Here is a 20,324-nt window from a genome sequence, read left to right as displayed (position 1 = left end):
TTGTTTTTTTTTCTTAAGGAGAATTAATTAATTAAATTAGGAGAATAAACAGTTTCTGCAGAGATTCTGGACAGACACTGGTTCCATTTGTTTTGACAGAAATCCACAGGTGGTTTAAACAGATCATAAAAAGCGGTTTAACTTCAGTTTTAAAGATGTTTGTGTGTAATCGTGCAGGTCTCTGTAAGTGTGTCATGGGCTCAGTGTGGTCTTCACACATAAACACAGGAGCCAGCACCTCCATTAAATCATGTGAGGAGCAAAATAAACCACCTTTATGAGAGCCCCGTGTACGGTATAAGAGCCAGCATACAACAAACAACTGACATTTAAACTGTATGTATTTCCATGACTTTTTCTTAGATTTAATTAATTTCCATCGCTTTTCCACTTTTGTGTGTGTGTGTGTGTGTGTGTGTGTGTCTTAAAAATTAATAAATAAACATATGCATTTAAAAAAAAAATCACTTTTAAAATGGTAAATTAATTTTTTTTAAAATATACAGAGGTTTTCAAAGACAGATTTTAAAATAAAATACCAATTGTTGAGGGAACAAATAAAAAAAAAAAATAGTTTGTTGTGTCTTATTTTAAATCATGTTTAGTGGGTCCAGGTCCATGGTTCAGAAACATTGATCTAGAGTCTCCATTTGCTCTCAGTGAACCACAAATACCCATAAAGAACCTTTATTTTAAGGAATATGATTTTTATTTCTTAAAGTGCCCCATCATGCCATTACGTATATATACTTTAGTATAGTCTGTAGTTTTGCTGTACACAATCTGCAAAGTTTTAAAGACAAACGTTCACAATAGTTAAAGTTACTATCTCTCAAAAGAAATAATCGACTCTGAATAGCCCAAACGAGTCGTCAGTAGTTCAAAATCCCACTTCTGTGATGACTACACATCACAGGGTAACACATTTGTTCTACGTCGGCTGGCCGTGAACAACCCGACCCGCCCTGAAACAAGTGTAGCTTGTTCATGTAGTTAACATCATGTTGAGAAGATGCTGTGTCCTCCATTGTGAGAGAAAATGCTTTAAAAATATTTCTCTGTACTGATTGGCCCAGGCACCCAGATGCTCCACCCATTAAATGACATCACAGGTTTTCCACCTGATGATTGGCTTCTGGACTAAGATGTCATAATTAGAATTGGAGCTGATCCAGTGATACTGTAAGATTCATTTTTCCACTGTACCACAGCAGTACAAGCCCAATCTTTTTTTGTGTTCCCCTCATTTTACAGTCGACTGCTTCTCTAATCTCAGGGAGTTCAATGAGTGTTTCACAAAACACTTGCTCCTGAAAGATGGCTCAGTCCCCATTTTAATTGGACCAGCTGTCTCCACTAAATGACAAGCTGTAAGTATGATCAATAATATATGTGTACATTTTCAATTGAACTGTGGTAATGGGCGTATCGTTTCCGAAACGTGCTGTACATGGTAGACCAATCACAACAGACTGGAACATCTGACCAATCAGAGCAGAGAAGGCGGGGGAAGGGAGTGACTGAATCTTAGTACTGCTAGTAGAATTGAGGGAAAATTTGGTGATATTAAATGCATATTTTGAGAAAACAGAAAAGTTTTTGACCTTGCATGCATGTAAAGCTATTGTAGGAGACTCCCAAACAATATTAAGAACCGTGACAATTGCATTATAGGGGCACTTTAAAGGATGAAACTCCTTTCTAATTGCTAAAGATTTCCATGGTTGTGATTGTTTTATTTCAGGCGGGAATGTCTCTGGCCGGCAGTATGGAGGGTGTGAGCGTGAGGGTTGCGACGCTGTACGCAATAGCCGTCGGTGTTTCTGCAGCTTTGCTGCTCCTGTTTCCCTTTATGGCCATCGGATGCTCTCCAAATCTCTTCTTCTGTTCTCTACGCAATGCAGAGCGGAAACTATCAGGCACGAAGCAGTAAACCACAGGATCCAGACAGCTGTTCAAACTGCTGAGCGTGATGGTCACATGATACGCCACCACATGCTGCTCTCTGCTGCCTCCTAGCTGGAAATACACCACGGCCTCGCGTACGTGATATGGCGTGAAGCACACGGTGAACACCAGCAGCACAGCCACAAGAAGCCGAACGGCACGCGCACGCCGACCCAAGCTCTGCGGCATGAGCCGACCGTCTGCGAGCGCACAGGCGACGCAGATCGTAAACGTTACGATTACTAGCAGTGGCAGGACGAACTCCAGAACGGTGAGGGTGAAAAGCACAGTGGCACGACAGCAAGATGCTCCATTAAACTCCAGCGCAGATGTCTGAAGGGAGTACGTGACCACGATAGCGAACAGCCAGATGCAAACGCTCACGCTTTTCGCAACCGTGGGGCTCCGCCAACGGCTTCCCGCCGAACGCACCACCGCCATATAGCGATCCACGCAGATGCTCGTGAGAAACAAAATACTGCAGTACATGTTCACGAAGTAGCTGAACGTGTGCATGTACAAACAAGCCACGCAGTCACCGCCGCTATGGTAAAGCGCGATACGGGCCGGGAGTGACAGCGCCACCAGCAGGTCAGCCACTGCTAAGTTTATGGTGTAAATGGCCGGCGTGGTCCTAGAGCGGCTGCGATGACAGAATACGTACAGAGCCAGGCTGTTCAGGACCACGCCGACTACAAACATGAGCGTGTTCACCACCATCATCATGATCCACAGCACGTAGAACTCCTTGTACAGTGACTCGTCCAGGTGCGCCATTCTCTTCAGGTACGGCACCCCCAGCAGGTGGAGGCTGGTATTGACGGGAGACTCAGATGTGATGTTTGAATGTCCATCGAGGACGGTCTCCATGGCTAGAACATAGAAAATAGATTAAATAATTAATATAATAATGATAAAGAAACATAATAATTTACTACATTTGTTTAAAACGCATAATCATTTACAAAATGTATTTAGAATTTAAATGCACATACACACAGACTACTCAAAACCATATTTTCATAATCAAAATTACAGTAAAAATTATAATTAATATAATAATTATCCACTTGAGTACATTATAAATACAAATCCAATATAAATATGATAACTTATTAGGTTAGGATTATAAACAATAAAAATTATTGCACTTTGAAACTACATTAAAAAACATCAAAGTAATTTTTTCCAAATATTTTATTATTTCTTTTTTTTATTTGTCAATTTTTTACATAATAATAATAATAATAATAATAATAATAAACTACATTACCTAAGCATACTCAGGCTTACAAATAAAATTCATATTATTGGTAAATTATTTAATTATCACAGTTGAAAGAAAACATTTGTTTTTACAAATGTAATTAACATGTAGAGTTAAAGTCAACATGAAATCCAGTTTGCAAACATTTGTGGTTGGAAAGATTATTTTTATGTTTTTAAAATAAGTCTCTTATGCTTACCAAGGCTGCATTTAATTGATCAGAAATACATTTAAAAAAAATAAAAATAAAAAACTAATATTGAGAAATATTATTACAATTTAAAATAATTGTAATATATTTTAAATTGTAATTATTCATTTATTTTGCTTGTTATTATTATTATTATTGTTCCAATTAAATGATTTCATGGGACACATTTTTGAACAGTTTATACATTAAGCTGTTTAGCAATTTTAAGTGTGTAAAGTCAATTTGTAATCTGTTGGTGTATTTCTCAGATGAAGTCCTAAAGAAGCGAACAGAGCCGTCCCATCAGCGGGCACCGCATGAAGCTTTCCATAGCTTTCTAAAAATGGAACATTCTTCTGTGTTTGATTTTGTGAGAGAGTTTGTGCTCCTGTTCGCTGACGTCTCTCTGCTCTGAGACTCTCTCTGAACGTCAGTGCGCGTTTCAGAGCTTTGATGAAATATGTAAAAGATTCTCGGATTCTCTTTTATCAGCTCAGACTTCAGCCATTTAACTCCGTCTGATCTTTACATACGATGAGTTTGTTCATTTGATTCGGTCTTGTGCAACATCATGTTATGTTCAGTATTCCCCACATGGTTCAGTCAGCAGGGGGATCTGACTGTTATTTCCCATGGAAAATATAAAATTAACATCCAATGGCTTGAGGTTAAACATTCAACTATAAATACATCTCAAACACAATGTATATTTATAAGGAAATAAAGAAAAGGTGCTCACTGGTGCTGATCCGAGTGGATATCGGTTTCTTTCTGTAGTTTTTAAATCAAAGAAAAGATTTCGCTGAAATCTCAACAATCTTCATCACTCTTGCAGACAAAGAAAAAATGCATCTCTAAATGCTGTAATGTCCATTTTTTCCCTCTTGCAGTCTGAAGTGTCTCTTTTCCTCTCAAGCATAAGTGGACGCTCTCTTTTAAGAAGTTGCTCTCATGTGAAGTGAGTCTCGCTTAAGAATGAAAGACTGCTGGTTTTCTCTGGTTGTTTACCCTCCCCTCCCCTTCCCTCTCGTTCTCATCTTCTCAAAAATCCCTCCAAACTCTGGGCAGAAGCCCTGAAAAGTCACTTTGCAGAGCAATCCGTCTTGTGGGACGAATGCCGTAAAGCTCACCCGGTAAACAGGCCTCTGGGACATCAGCCATAGCAAAACGCACATCCATAGTCCATATTTAGATAAATACAGTTCTGAATGTCCCTTCCTCCAGTTTTTGTGGATTATATGAAACATCTCTATGTAAAAAATTGATCACATGTTTATAGAGTAAACACACACACAAATATATGTATATATACACATACACACACATATGATGTATACATGTAATTATAGAGATTTAAATATTAAGATATAAATGATTAGACATTTTAAATCTTTTCTTTTTTATCTTATTTTTGTAATTAATTTTGTAAAAAAAAATCATTTTATATATATTTATAAAATATATTTGAATTGTGATTATTGTTATTTTTATGATAATCTAAAATGTAAATATATACTGTATACACACATTAAATATTACATTTAGCTTGGCAATTAAACATTTAAGACAGTTAAAAAATATATATATCACAAATGTTTACACTTTAAATGATGACAATTTTAATATATGTGTGTGTGTGTGTGTGTGTGTGTGTATATATAGAATTATTCTTTATTCTTTTTATTTTGGGGGGGGGGTGTACAATATTTTATAAAAGTTTAAACTATGTTTGGCATGAAAACTTTTATTTTTAACTAATACAAATACTAAAAATAAATTATATATTTGCATTGTGGCATTTATTTTCATTAGGTGAAAATTTATTCATTTATTTTTGTCAAGATGAAAAATAGATGAAGCATACCTGAAAATATCTTTTTAAACAGGTTTATCCATTAAAAGGGAGTAAGTGATGGTGGACCACCCCTGAGAGTGTCGTCGAGACCCCCCTCTGCGTTACCTCACAGACACAAACATGAGCAAACACTGACCATCAAAGCCATCGGTGAAACAGCTGGAGCTCATAAGAGAAACGCTGCATTAGAGACGTCCTGCACCTCATCCTTCATCACAAACCACAACCCAGATCCAGCCATATTACAGTAAATCCTGCAGGATTCTCAGATCAGGATTTGTTATTCCTCAACATAAACACTCTGAAACAAAAGCCACACATCTGAACTGACAGATCAGATACCGAAAACAGAGAATCGAAGGAGATCAAAGACAAATGTTACATAATAACAAGAATGATGAAACAGCCTCAAAATATGAACTGTTGAATGGAAATATGGGATTCATTTGACAGAAAAACACCATGGCAGGTGTAAAAATTTAAATTATTCAAACAAAACAGCAACTTTGAATCAGTTTGAAAACTGAAAAAAAGCCTTATTGTATTGTATCTCTATCGAAACACTACAAAAACAGGCCTGAAAAAACACCATGTAAAGCATCAATCAATCAATCAATGTAAAACTCATCACTGATTTACCCTGAGATCTCTCAGAACAGAACTCTGTCTGAAGACTCTCTGAAATGTGCCCCAGGGGATGATGGGAGATCGAGCTGTTTACAGAAAGAGTATATGACGTAAAGGACATAAAGAAGTGTGTGATGAAACTCCATGACTACGGGATTATGTACTGAACATGATGTACCTTCATTCAGGACACTGTGCATCTTGATACACTTTACATTGTCTTATTTATCATATACTGAATTTGAATATCCTTGATATGTAATGGCAAAAAAGCACCTTTTTAAACTCTAAATATAATGAAAATTGCAAGACAACACACACACACACACACACAATAAATAATACTTCAGAACATAATTCAGAACATAATTCAGTAAAACAAATACTACCGTGATGCATACTTATTTTATTACCTAAATATTTAATCTTAATCTGTGAAATACTAGCATTTTCACATAGATTTAAGTGTAAGTGAATATGCTTATGAAAATAATGTCACAATGCAAATTATAAACCTAAAAGAAAGTCTCAGATTTTTTCATTCAAATGTTTATTTTCTTCCACTTACAAACTTAAAAGTTTGGTTTTATCTTGCTGAGCTAATTAAAAATAAAAACACGCAATACACTGTAAACAAAATAGAATTTTAATTAGATCAACTATTTTTATAAAACTTTTCAGGTTTGAATGAATTGAGTATATTATATAAGATCATAGACATGTAGAGGGCAGATTTTTACAAGGTGACAAACTTTAAATAGCAGATAAAGGCAAATTAGCATGGAGTAATTAATGAGGAAACACTGATGTAAAGCTGATGTGTCTTCAGACTAAACCCGTCGTGCAGGACCACTGTCCAAATCTGATGGGGTCACTGTCTAAACATCTGTCAGCTTGACAAAATCCAGAGACTGTAAATCACCTCAGTCCTTCAACAACTAATAAAACTCTGTTACTGCGAGCGACAGCGACAGGTGTGTGAGATTACGAACACTGTAAAACAAGATAAAGTTACTGGGTGGTTTACCTGTTAAAAACATGGATTGCCTGGAAAAAGGTTTTGGATTGAGATCCATCGGCATTTACAAATAATGCAATGATGCAGTGATTTAGCTGGTCTCCCACCATAGCCAATATCCACTTTATTTTAAGTGTAGTGCTGCTCCGCACTTTCAAAGCTCTATCTATCTATCTATCTATCTATCTATCTATCTATCTATCTATCTATCTATCTATCTATCTATCTATCTATCTATCTATCTATCTATCTATCTATCTATCTATCTAAATAAAGATCAGTGAACTCATGTATGACTTTCTTATTGTTATTATTACATAAAAGAGCCAAACCTATACACAAAATACTCAAGCTGCGTATAGGGCCCCCGAATACCATCATTTTAGATTCGTTTTTGAATTTGGCCAGCGGTTATGAAAACATGAATGATCATTCATTTTAATGCGGTGTGTTGTCGCCCTTTCTATGTAAAAATCTGTCAAATCATGCAATGTGAAAGTCGTACAGTCTTGCTCGAGACTAAAAAAATGTTGAAAGTTGAAAGCATAATGAGCTGCGAAAGAGACACTGTTTCTCAAGTTCTTTCCACGACCATGATTCGAGATGGAGTGAAATACGGACAAAATTCAATTCGTTCATTCATTCGTTCAATAAGGCGAATCAGAGTTCAAAACGGGAGTTCAGAGCATGAATCACAAATCATTTGATTCAGATTGGGACTTTGACACGCAAATTATTAAACCGTTTGATTCAGATCGGGACTTCAGAGAACATATGGAGAATCGGTTTATTTCAATCAAGACTAGCACATTTTTTTATTCAAATCGGAAGTACGGAGCTTGAATCACAAATCCTTTGATTCAGATCGGGACTTCAGAGTGTGAATCATTAAATAGTTTGATTCAGATCGGGACTTCAGAGTGTGAATCATTAAATAGTTTGATTCAGATCGGGACTTCTGAGCCTGAATCATGAATGGTTTGATTCAGATCAAGACTTCGGAGTGCGAATTATGAACCGTTTGATTCAGATCTGGACTTCAGAGCACAAATCATGAATGGTTTGATTCAGATCGGGTCATTTTACGTCATTTTCCAGTTATTTTACCTCTACAAAACCGTCTGTTATGCTGCTTAATATTGCATTATATTATTTATACATGTCTTTCGTAATCATAAACTGGTTTCACAAAATAGACTGGTTAGTAGCTCAAAGTTTTGCAAATGGTTATTCATCAACTAGACTGAATGCAGTAAGTTCAACGGTAAAAACTTTGCGCTAGGTACGCTTTAGAAAATAAGGCGAATCTGTTATCTGTTAATTAATAGAAAATATCTAAAAGTTTTGTCATATAAATTGAGTTTTAAGGAAAAGCTGTTTAGTACAAACAGATATGTCTTCAGTACAGTGTGCCTGCTTAAGTATGCACTATATTACTCAAGAGTAAATTGTTTTGGAAGATTTTTAGTGTTTTTGGATTCTTTTGCTTTGGTTTTCTAATATTTAAACAGGAAGATGAATATAGAAAACTCAAGTGCCTTTATGGTTGTAAAATTAGCAACATGAGAAGCTCAAAACAGGAAACATTAATGTCCTGTGTTTGGTCTGCATGTCTCATAAATGCGATTGACTCCATCACATGAAAGAGTGGATTTGCTGTTATTTTACTCAAACATATTTAATTTCAGGATGTTCCTAGAAAACAAACCTTCTTATTTTCAGAAAAACACTTTCCCTCCTAACACATGACATAAGATTTACCGTCTCCGTCTCAGCATAAACACAGCCAAAAATGAACATCCATAAAAGTGAAAAACCGCCTCACGTTACAGATGTTTATTTTTCCACTCATCACTCTGTCCAAAGTTAAACCTGACAGAGGCATGAATGTATGAACTGTTTTAAACGAAAAACCCATCAATCACCAACCAAAAGTAGGAGTAAAGCAGCTCAGCAAAGGCACTTCCTGTGAGAGTGGAAATCATCATCATATATCTGACTGTACACATGATAAATTTTGTCTCAGAGGGGAAGATGTCTCACCTCAAACCTGTATTACTATACTATATTTTATTTACTTGTATTATCATGATGCAAATGAGCAGCTTTTGATTTACCATTTTGGAAATGGAAAAATCTATTTTTTGAACAGTTATTGAACAATTAGACAAATTATATTGGAATATGTTTATCTTTTGTATCTTATTTGATACATTAGGTTTTTATGGCCCTTTATAGTATGGAACAGTGTAAATATGGAGGAAAAACAGCTCAGTTTTTCTGTTCAAAGGTCCAAACTGAGCAAAAATGCCCAATTTGGGGCCAATGCTGACATTTGTGTCAAAACAGTAAGGTGAAATTCTGATTCTGCTGATTCTGAATTCTGCTTGAAATGTAAAAAACACAAACAAAACAAAGTTTTGATCACATTGATGATTTAAGAGGCCTTAGAAATTCATGAATACAGTAGAGTTAAATATGTGAGAACATTAACTGTACGGTAACCTTTACAATTTGGTCCACATTGTTTTTATTTCTGTTTTCAGGACAGTCAAAATGCAGAACAAACAAACATGATTTTAGGTTGTTAACAACAGTAGTTAAAATACAACTGTATGATGTTTGCCAAGATCATGTCAGATACAGCACAATTAAAACTTGTAAAATTCAAATCATATGAAAGCTCAGATTTTTCCTTGATGTGATATCATGGAAAAACAGCCTCGATGGCAACATCTTCAGCAGTTAAAGGCAGTCAGGCAGCATCAGGCACAGTTCTGAAGTTAGTAGTGAAGCACAAGTGCTGGTCGTATAATTAGAATATCATCAAAAAGTTTATTTATTTCACTAATTCCATTCAAAAAGTGAAACTTGTATATTATATTCATTCATTACACACAGACTGATATATTTCAAATGTTTATTTCTTTTAATTTTGATGATTATAACTGACAACTAAGGAAAATCCCAAATTCAGCATCTCCGAAAATTAGAACATTGTGAAAAGGTTGAATATTGAAGACACCTGGTGCAACGTTCGGAATTAATCAGCTAATTAACTCAAACACCTGCAAAGGCCTTTAAATGGTCTCTCAGTCTAGTTCTGTAGGCTACACAATCATGGGGAAGACTGCTGACTTGACAGTTGTCCAAAAGACGACCATTGATACCTTGCACAGTGCAAGGAGGGCAAGACACAAAAGGTCATTGCAAAAGAGGCTGGCTGTTCACAGAGCTCTGTGTCCAAGCACATTAATGGAGAGGTGAAGGGAAGGAAAAGATGTGGTAGAAAAAAAGTGTACAAGCAATAGGGATAACTGCACACTGGAGAGGATTGTGAAACAAAACCCATTCAAAAATGTGGGGAGATTCACAAAAAATGGACTGCAGCTGGAGTCAGTGCTTCAAGAACCATTAAACACAAATGTATGCAAAACATGGGTTTCAGCTGTCACATTCCTTGTGTCAAGCCACTCTTGAAAAACAGACAATGTAAGAAGCAACACAAGCCACGTTGCTTGAGATCCAGTGTAAAGTTTCCACAATTAGTGATGGTTTGTGGTGCCATGTCACCTGCTGGTGTTGGTCCACTGTGTATTCTATGGTCCAAGGTCAACGCATTTGTATACCAGGAAGTTTTAGAGGACTTCATGCTTCCTGCTGCTGACCAATTTTATGGAGATGCAGATTTCATTTCATTTCATTTTCCAACAGTACTTGGCAACTGCACACAGAGCCAAGATAACAGTACCTGGATTAAGGACCATGGTATCCCAGTTCTTAATTGGCCAGCAAACTCGCCTGACCTGTACTTGGATATGTTTTGGCAATATGAGCATTAATTCGAGTTTCCAGAAATGAACAGCTCTGAGCATGATGTTCTTATTGTGATCTTGGAAATAAACTATGGTGATTCTGACATGACATAAATGCAACTTTAACAATTTGTGAGCCCTAAAATCACATTTGTATAATTTCTATAATGGTGCACAGTGATTATACAGCTATATGTAGCATGTTCCTATATTTAGCATGTGTCATTTAAATTAAAATAAATGATTTTTTTTATTGTCAATTATACAAAAACACAAAATAATATTTAAAAAAAAATTGCCCTAGCAGTGTTTTTTTCCCCAGTGTTTTCAACTTCAAAAAACAAAAGCAAGTATTGCAATTGGTTTCCTTCTGTTATCTTTCTAGCATCAGCCCATAAAACACATTTATGATCCTAAGTCTGAAATATCAAGTAGAAATACCTCAAATCTAATAACAAGTATATTCATTCAAAAGTTTGGGGGTATGTAAGATTTTTTTAAAGAAATTAGCACTTCTATTCAGCCAGGATGAATTTAATTGATCAAAAGTGACAGTAAAGGCATTTATCCTGTTTTCATAAAAACTGTATTCAACACTGATGATAATAAGAAATGTTTGTTGAGCAGGAAAATTTCTGACTAGTCTAGAAAAGTTATTTTCAATTTTAACAATATTTCACAATATTAAGTTTTTTGCTGTATTATTTTTGATCAAAGGAATTCAACCTTGGTGAGCAGAAGAAACTTCACAAAAAAACAAACAAAATTTGGACCCCTAGTGTAAATAGCATCTTCATTAAAGTGACTAGTGAGGAATGGATATCAGCTAAAGGCACATGCTGTGATATGCTAATGCTAAGGTGTTCTTCAGGAAGCTGAAGTGATGTGGGCTCAGGTGGTTGGTCTGATATTAATAGGCAGTACAAATTCATCTGTCATGGTGAAATGGTCATCATTCATTCATCTCTCTCCAGCTGTGATCTGTCCCTCTGTCTGCGCTGGGCTAAAAATTGCTGGACCACAGACGGCCAATCCACAACATTCTCCACGCGCTCCCTTCCTCCAGACATGGACATCACAATCTGACCGCCTGCACAGTAACACAAGATGATTGCTTTAGATTGACCCATGACAAATCCTATTATTTCTTGCTTTTACTTAAAATAAAATAAATGTAATTACTGTACACTGGAATTACTGCTGTAGAAATAAAATTATGAAATAGTAATTATATGTAATTATAAATATATAATATTGATTAATATTAATTACACATTTAATCATGGATTGATGAATTACAACATGAATATATAATATAATATCTATGTATTTATTTATTTATTTATTAATTAAATCATTTATTCAATAAAGCAAAGGCTATTTACAAGGCAAACTCATAGCAGTAGAAATTTATATAATCATACAAATCAACAATAAAACTTAAATAAATAAAATAGAACAGAAAAAATGTAAAAAAAAATCTTAAAACAGTATAAAAACAATATAACACATAAAAAATATAAAATGAAAAATAATTTATAATTTATAAAGAAAATATTGGAATTATCACTAAAAAAATTGGTGTAGAAACTATTTTCACTCAGAAATTGCTAGTAAATTTCACAATTACAAAGAAACAACAAGTAACATACTGAATTAAACATGACATTTTTAAGTAGAAAGACTGACATTTTATTTTCTTGTAAAATGTACTCCAATAACTTTTATTTACAACTTTGAAAATATAAAATAATAATTTATTTATTATGTATTTATTGTAATGCAGCAAAGGCTATTTTCATGTTAAACTCAAAGATTAGTAGAAATCAAAATAATCTTAATTACACACACAAAAAAAAATCTTAAAACAATATACAAAATACAAAAATTCTAAACAAAACAAAATCAAAAATTTGTTTAAAATTTACCATATAAATGAATGTCCTACCAAAGAAGAGTAGCAGTGAAATTGTGTACTTGCCCTCTGGGAGGATCTGTGTCGTCTTGTTTCCTCTGAAGCTGACAGATGCTTGGCCCAGCTGCTCTAGAGAACGCACGTCTGTCAAACCTTCAGTGTCTTCATCCTCATTCATCACATTAGGACACTCCACAGAGCAGCTCTTCCCTGAACACAATGGAGGACACAGACATGGGAAAGTCATTCAACACTGCACATATACACATAACATGGCAATAGAGTCAGCAACACACACTAGAGAAAGCTTTGCAGCATTAAGCATCACTTTTGTCAAACCTCACATTTTAAGATGGAGCCAGCATAAACTAATATGATAAAATATAAATATAAATAAATAAGTAAAAACATTTAAATAAGTCAATTTATTAATATTGCTAATCACAATAAACAATTATTTGCCAAGATACTATAACAAATTGCATAATTGATCTTATTTGCAAATTTAGAAGACAAAGTTATTTATAAGTTGCACACTATGCATTAGAAATATATGAAAGCTTGTTTCCACCACAGGATAAAAAATACGGGATCTTTCACAATTCAGACTTTTTTCCACACAATTCGAAAATAAAACTTTGCAAAAAGAATTGCAAAAAATAAAATAAAATTCAGAATTGTAAGATATATTGTAAAATCGCAATTGTGCGAAATAAAGTCAGAATTACCTTTTTAAAATTTTTCATGTTTTATTCCAAGGCATAAAAAAAAACGGAATTGTGAAATGTAAACTCAGAATTCCAAGAGAAAACTCAAAACTGAGATGTAAATTTAGAATACTGAGGAAAAAGGTACAAATTTAAGATGTAAACTTAGAATTCTAAGATAAAAATCGCAATTGCACGAGATAAAGTCAGAATTACCTTTTTTTATTTTTTATTCCAAAGCAGAGAAAAACTGAATTGTGAAATGTAAACTCAGAATTCCAAGAGAAAACTCAAAACTGTGAGATGTAAATGTAGAATACTGAGGAAAAAGGTACAAATTTTAGATGTAAACTTAGAATTCTAAGATAAAAATTGCAATTGCGCGAGATAAATTCAGAATTACCTTTTTAAAGTAAAAAAAGCAAAACAAAAAACAAACAAACAATGGAATTGTGAAATGTAAACTCAGAATTCCAAGAGAAAACTCAAAACTTTGAGATGTACATTTAGAATTCTGAGGAAAAATGTAAAAATTTTAGATGTAAACTTAGAATTCTAAGATAAAAATTGCAATTGCATGAGATAAAGTCAGAATTACCTTTTTTATTCCAAAGCAGAGAAAAACTGAATTGTGAAATGTAAACTCAGAATTCCAAGAGAAACTCAAAACTGTGAGATGTAAATGTAGAATTCTGGGGAATAATTTACAAATTTTAGATGTAAACTTAGAATTCTAAGATAAAAATCACAATTGCATGAGATAAATTCAGAATTAGCTTTTTAATTTTTTATTCCAAAGCAAAAAAAAAAAAAAAAAAAAAGAATTATGAAATGTAATTTTAGAATTCCAAGAGAAAACTCAAAACTGCCAGATGTAAGTTTAGAATTCTGGGGAAAAATGTTAAAATTGTAGATGTAAACTTAGAATTAAGAAAAAAATTGCAATTGCGCGAAATAAAATCAGATTTTCCTTTTTTATTTTTTTATTACAAGGCAGAAAAAACTTAATTGTGGAATTTAAACTCAGAAATCCAAGAGAAAAGTCAAAGCTACAAGATGTAAATTTAGAATTGTGAGGAAAATTTTAAAAATTGCAAATGTAATTGTGAAATTGTGGTTTGTAACGAAATTGTGAGATGTAAACTTAAATTTATGAGAAAAAAAGTCAAATTGTGAGATGTAAACTCAGAATTCTGTAAAAAAAAGTTTAAATTGTGAGATGCAAATATAGATTTCTGAAGAAAATTAAAAAAATGTTAGATGTAAAAAAGAAAATGGCAAGATGTAAATGTAGAATTCTGAGGAAAAAAAATTTCAGAATTGTAAGAATTGTCCTACCTGCACGTTTGCAGAGAAGCTTGATGGAGTAGAAGAGTTTGCTGAACAGGTTGAACGGAGACGGAATTCCAGACTTGCGGCTCATATCGCGGATAAGAATGGCGCGGCCGTACTTCCACTCCGTGTCGGACTGAGCTTGGATACGCTGGTACGTGTCGCTCATCATTGCGATGAGGAGGTTGATCAACACGATGGAAGTCACCACCAGATACACACTAAATACCATTTTAGCCAAAAACTCCATGGATGCAGGTGAATGCTCCACGATGGGAATTTCTTTTGGCTCAGTTAAACCAAACAAAGCGAAGAAGAGCAGAACAGATACGTTTAAAGGACCGGGAATGGTCACTTGCGTGCCGTTACCAGTGCTGTTTTTCCAATCATGTGGATACGGCTGACACAAAGCAGTGAGACTCAGCGTGAAGGCAGTGTGGAACAACATGAGGATCACAACGAACCGGCACAGATCCTTCATCAAGTCTCTGATTATTATAGCCCATGGGCCAAATAAGTGATGGAACGTGAGGAACTCCAGCAGCTGGATGAATCCCAGTGTCATTGCCACGGCCAGCAGGACGTTTCTAGCAAACAGGCAGTGCAGGTGCACTGGTGGCCACCATTGGGTGAAGACCGCCAGCAGGTGGCACAGCAGAGCCGCGGCGGAAAAACCCAGTAGAAGAAGACCAATCCACGCTAATCCAGCACGCTCACCTGGGAAGGTCAGCTCGGATACCAGCATCCCACAAAGCCAGATCAGCAACAGACACTCCGACCAGCCGGGCACCAGACGGCCCTCAGACAGAGGACTCACGGGCGGATACACGATTGTTAAGATGAACAGGACCAACAGGAAGACGTGCGACACCAGATGACTCATTAACTTCATGACTGGGATGGTGTTGAAGCTGAGTGGAGATTAAAACAATCAGTTTCACACATTTCTCCTCAACCAAGAAACACTGGAAGTAAAAAGTTTGGATACATCATACACGTTATTGAATTTATGTTTCTTAAAAACCTTTTGTTCTAAAGGCCTATTAGAATTGTTTTCGCCAATTGAAATAAAGATATAATAAAATAAAATGCAAATATTAGATTAAAAACAAATTTAAACTAAAAACAAAAATTGCCTTTGAAACTAACAAAAAAAAAACCTAACATTTCAAATAAATTGAAGCTGAATAGAAATAAAATGACAGAAACACATAACAAATGAAACCTGACAATATGAAACAAAAGCTAATTTAATAAAATATTAATAAATACTATAATAGTTTGTAAATTAGACAAATTGCTCTAAAAGCCAGTACTGTTATTGCTAACTAAAACTCTTAAAAAGGTTTTCATTCATTGAAATAAGGATAAAATAAAATATAAAAACTAAATTCAAAATTAGGAATGACGCCTCAGCCACTAAAACTAGTGAAACTAAATCTGAAATGAAAAGAAAAATTTTTAAGCTAAATGGAAATATAAAAAAAAACTACAAGTAATAAAATGGACAAAAGCACATTAAGAAATGATTTACTAAAATTAAAATTAAAACCAATGAAATGAAAATGTAAACAATGTAACATACTATAAAATTACACAAACAATACTAAAATAACACTTTTCAAGGTTTTGCGGTATGATTTATTTTTTTTAAAGAAATAAATACTTTTAATAAAAAGGACACATTAAATTGATCAAAAGTAACAGTGAAGACATTCATAATGTTACAAAATATTTATATTTTTAAATAAATGCTGTTCTTTTCTGTTAAATTTTCTGTTAAATTTCTGTTAATCAATATAATATTTCTTATGTAGCAAATCAGAATATTACAACCCCTGGCAAAAAGTATGGAAAAAAATCTTACCCTGGAGGTCCAATGCACTGCAGAGTTTAGATCCAACCCTGATTAAAGTCACCTGTCTGCCATTTTTGAATGATTCCCAAAGACATTGATTGACACTGATTAGCATGCTCAGGTGTGTTTGATTAGGGTTAGCGCTAAACTCTGCAGGAAAGTGGATCTCGAGGTCCAGATTTGAGGATCCCTGGTGTAGAGAAAAAACCAAGCACATATATGCCACAAAACAATTTTCACTCAACAAAACAATATTCTGGCTGTATAAAACACTTAAAAAAACAACAAAGAAAGATAACTATAGTCACTTACAACTGTTTTTACAGATCAAACAGAGGAAAAAAATATGGAATCACACAAATCTGAGGAAAATTATATGGAATCACCATGCACTTTGCATTTCTAAAACAAACACCTGTATCTGATTACAACTGCTAATTAGTCTGCAGTTAAAAAAGAGTGCTTGCACACATTAGTGATGTGTTGAACCAAGATGATTGACATAACTCATGGCTCCAACACGAGAGATGTCAGTTGAAACAAAGGAGAGGATTATCAAACATCTCAAAGAAGGTAAATCTTCACGGAATGTTGCAAAAATGTTGGTTGTTCCCAGTCAGCTGTGTCTAAAATCTGGACCAAGTACAAATCAAATGGAAAGGTTGTAAAAGGGAAGCGTACTGGTAGACCAAGAAAGACATCAAAGTGCCAAGACCGAAAACTTAAAAACAGAAAATGCACAACAAAACAAATGAGGAACAAATGGGCAGAAAGTGGAGTTCATTTTCTGTGACCGGACTGTAAGAAATCGCCTAAAAGAAATGGGATTTGCATACAGAAAAGCCAAATGAAAACCATCATTAACATCTAAACCAAAAAAAACAAGGCTTCAGTGGGCTAAAGAAAGACAATCTTGGACTGTGGATGACTGGATGAGAGTTAAATTCAGGGATGAATCACGAATCTGCATTGGGCAAGGTGATGATGCTGGAACTTTTGTTTGGTGCCGTTCCAATGAAATTTATAAAGACAACTGCCTGAAGAAAACATGCAAATTTCCACAATCATTCATGATATGGGGTTGTATGTCAGGTAAAGGTATGGGAGAGATGACAGTCATTACATCTTCTATAATTGCACAAGTTTATGTTGAGATTTTGGACACTTTTCTTATTCCATCAATTGGTAATGGTAGATGGTAGCATCAATTTTCAGGATGATAATGCATCGTGCCATAGGGCAAAATCTGTGAAAACATTAAAGACATATAATGTCAATGGCATGGCCTGCAAATAGTCCGGACCTCAATCCAATTGAAAATCTGTGGTGGAAATTAAAGAAAATGGTCCACGACAAGGCTCCAACCTGCAAAGCTGATCTGGCAACTGCAATAAGACAAAGCTGGAGACAGATGAAAGTGAAAGTGAAGTGACATTCAGCCAAGTATGGTGACCCATACTCAGAATTTGTGCTCTGCATTTAACCCATCCGAAATGCACACACAGAGCATTGAACACACACACACTGTGAGCACCCACCCGGAGCAGTGGGCAGCCATTTATGCTGCGGCGCCCGGGGAGCAGTTGGGGGTTCGATGCCTTGCTCAAGGGCACCTAAGTCGTGGTATTGAAGGTGGCGAGAGAGCTGTTCATGCACTACCCCCACCCACAATTCCGTCCGGCCCGAGACTAGAACTCACAACCCTTCGATTGGGAGTCCAACCCTCTAACCATTAGGCCACGACTTCCCCAATTGATGAAGTATACTGTTTGTCATTAGTTAAATCCATGCCTCAGAGAATTCAAGCTGTTATAAAAGCCAGAGGTGGTGCAACAAAGTACTAGTAGTGTTTTTATTTGGTGATTCCATATAATTTTCCACAGATCTGTGTGATTCCATATTTTTTTTCCTCTGTTTGATCTGTAAAAACAGTTGTAATTGACTATACTTATCTCTTTGTTGTTGTTGTTTTTTAAGTGTTTTATACAGCCAGAATATTGTTTTGTTGAGTGAAAACTGTTTTGTGGCATATATGTGCTTGGTTTTTTTTCTCTACACAATTAAACATTTGAATGAACATCTTCTGAGAGGGGTGATTCCATACTTTTTGCCAGGGGTTGTACAATGATTTCTGAAGGATCATGTTACACTGAAGACTAGATTAATCGTTGCTGAAAATTGTACTGATCTTTCACAATATTACTGTCTTTTCTGTTTTTTGATTAAATAAATGTAGGCTTGGTGAAGTTTAAAGTGTCAGACTTTACCGGTGTCTGAGTGGCAGTGAGATCGCCAGCCACAGCGGAGGGAAGAGCAGCAAACAGAAGAACAGCAGCAGGATCTTCCATGAATTCCACTGCAGGCCTCCACGCCACACTTCTGTCAGGTACATCTGCACCGCCGGATGGGACACCACGGCCTTCTGCTCTCCCTCGATCAAGCAGTCCAGCATGCTGGCACCCCGGTGATCCACAGCCCTGAGGATCAGACCTGCGCCATGACCCCCGGTTGAGGCGGCGAGGGTCAGGAGGTCAGAAGCCATGAGCTCACAGTGGAGCGCGGCGGCATGCAGGTCGATGGAGCGCACCTTCTCTCTGAGCGCAGTAAGAGTCAGAGCTCGCGACAGACGGACGCAGGTGTCCAGAGGAGCAGGAGAATGAAGAACCAACTCCTCCAGAGCCAGATTATCATTCATCCGGCCGCACACCATCAGATTGAACACAAACTACAGACAACACACAAAACAGAACATGATGCCATTTGAATTGGTTTATTTTCAGCAGAATAAGGCACTTAAAGGCATACTTCACCCAAAAATGAAAATTACCCCATGATTTACTCACTCTCAAACTATCCTAAGTGTACTGTATATGACTTTCTAATTGCAGAGGAATACAATCTTAGTTATATTAAAGGGGTCATATGATGCGATTTCAAGTTTTCCTTTTTCTTTGGATTTTTACAAGCTATTGGTGCATGAAGAAGACCTGTAAAGTTGCAAAAACTAAAGTCTCAAATCCAAAGATATATTCTTTATAAAAGTTACGAGTTAACCAAGCCATCCTAAACAGCTCGTTCTAACCCATCCCACATCTCTCACTGGCTGCAAAAAACTGTGATAAACAGTAAAGTGTGTTCAGCTGAATTTAATTTCCGTTTTATCTGACCGGTATTAAAAGGTTAGTATACCATGGAAGCGGTCACGGCAGCCCTTCTCTTAAGCCCTCCTCATGTAAAGACCAAAGAGTGTAAAGACCATCGACTCCATCGTGCGACTCCACTGGGCAGGGACACCGGCAAGGGATATAAGTATTTTTTTATTTAATCCTTTTTTCCTTCTACTTGTTTCACTTCTGTTACAGTTTTTATAACCAATTCTTACTATGTGTTTCCAGATCCCTACTATCACTACAACTAGCAAACCACACATCACACAATTTAGGCAGCGCAATCTTAACAACCTGGACACTTTTCCTATATCTGCTAATATACTACTTTCTTTTTCTATTGATCTCTTGAATTGCCAGTCTGCTGTAAACAAAGCCAATTTCATTACTTCTATTATAAATCATTCAAAGCTTAATCTCATAACCCTGACAGAAACATGGATCAAACCAGAGGACACTGCTAAACCTACAGCACTCTCCAATAATTTCTCATTTTCCCACTCCCCCCGTTTGACTGGAAGAGGTGGAGGTACTGGTCTGCTCATCTCTAATGATAGGAAATTTAATCCTTTACCATCTTTTGGTATCAACAGCTACTTTGAATCTCATTCAGCTACTATTGACCC

The 20,324-nt window shown here is 35.6% G+C and overlaps 3 protein-coding genes across 9 annotated transcripts in view; 1 reads left to right on the top strand and 2 right to left on the bottom strand.

The window, feature by feature from the left end:
• LOC127935318 (60S acidic ribosomal protein P1-like) overlaps positions 1 to 20,324 on the top strand; it is a 568,794-nt gene that overhangs the window by 241,163 nt on the left and 307,307 nt on the right. The window lies entirely within an intron of this gene.
• Positions 1,607 to 4,345, bottom strand: LOC127935315 (G-protein coupled receptor 20). The gene is made up of 2 exons (XM_052533077.1): positions 4,144 to 4,345; positions 1,607 to 2,819 (listed from the first exon to the last, which is right to left on the bottom strand). The coding sequence occupies exon 2, from the start codon at positions 2,815 to 2,817 to the stop codon at positions 1,741 to 1,743; it is 1,077 nt and encodes a 358-aa protein (XP_052389037.1). The 5' UTR covers positions 2,818 to 2,819; positions 4,144 to 4,345; the 3' UTR covers positions 1,607 to 1,740.
• Positions 9,401 to 20,324, bottom strand: part of LOC127935306 (serine/threonine-protein phosphatase 6 regulatory ankyrin repeat subunit B-like) — a 69,459-nt gene continuing 58,535 nt past the window's right edge. For both annotated transcript variants that reach the window (XM_052533050.1, XM_052533051.1), the window contains 4 exons: positions 18,799 to 19,256; positions 14,680 to 15,584; positions 12,701 to 12,844; positions 9,401 to 11,809 (listed from right to left, as the gene is read on the bottom strand). In XM_052533050.1, the coding sequence (XP_052389010.1) occupies positions 11,676 to 11,809; positions 12,701 to 12,844; positions 14,680 to 15,584; positions 18,799 to 19,256 (1,641 nt within the window). In that variant the 3' untranslated portion in view covers positions 9,401 to 11,675. The remainder of the gene's footprint in view (positions 11,810 to 12,700; positions 12,845 to 14,679; positions 15,585 to 18,798; positions 19,257 to 20,324) is intronic.

The sequence above is a fragment of the Carassius gibelio genome, chromosome A19 (assembly GCF_023724105.1).
Source record: "Carassius gibelio isolate Cgi1373 ecotype wild population from Czech Republic chromosome A19, carGib1.2-hapl.c, whole genome shotgun sequence".
NCBI classification, from domain to species: Eukaryota; Metazoa; Chordata; class Actinopteri; order Cypriniformes; family Cyprinidae; genus Carassius; species Carassius gibelio.
The sequence above is the reverse complement of the archived record's forward strand: the minus strand, read 5'-3'. Positions and strand labels throughout refer to the sequence as shown.

Coding starts and splice junctions, on each gene's coding strand:
- LOC127935315 (XM_052533077.1), bottom strand. CDS start 2,817: ATGGAGACCGTCCTCGATGGACATTCAAACATCACATCTGAGTCTCCC.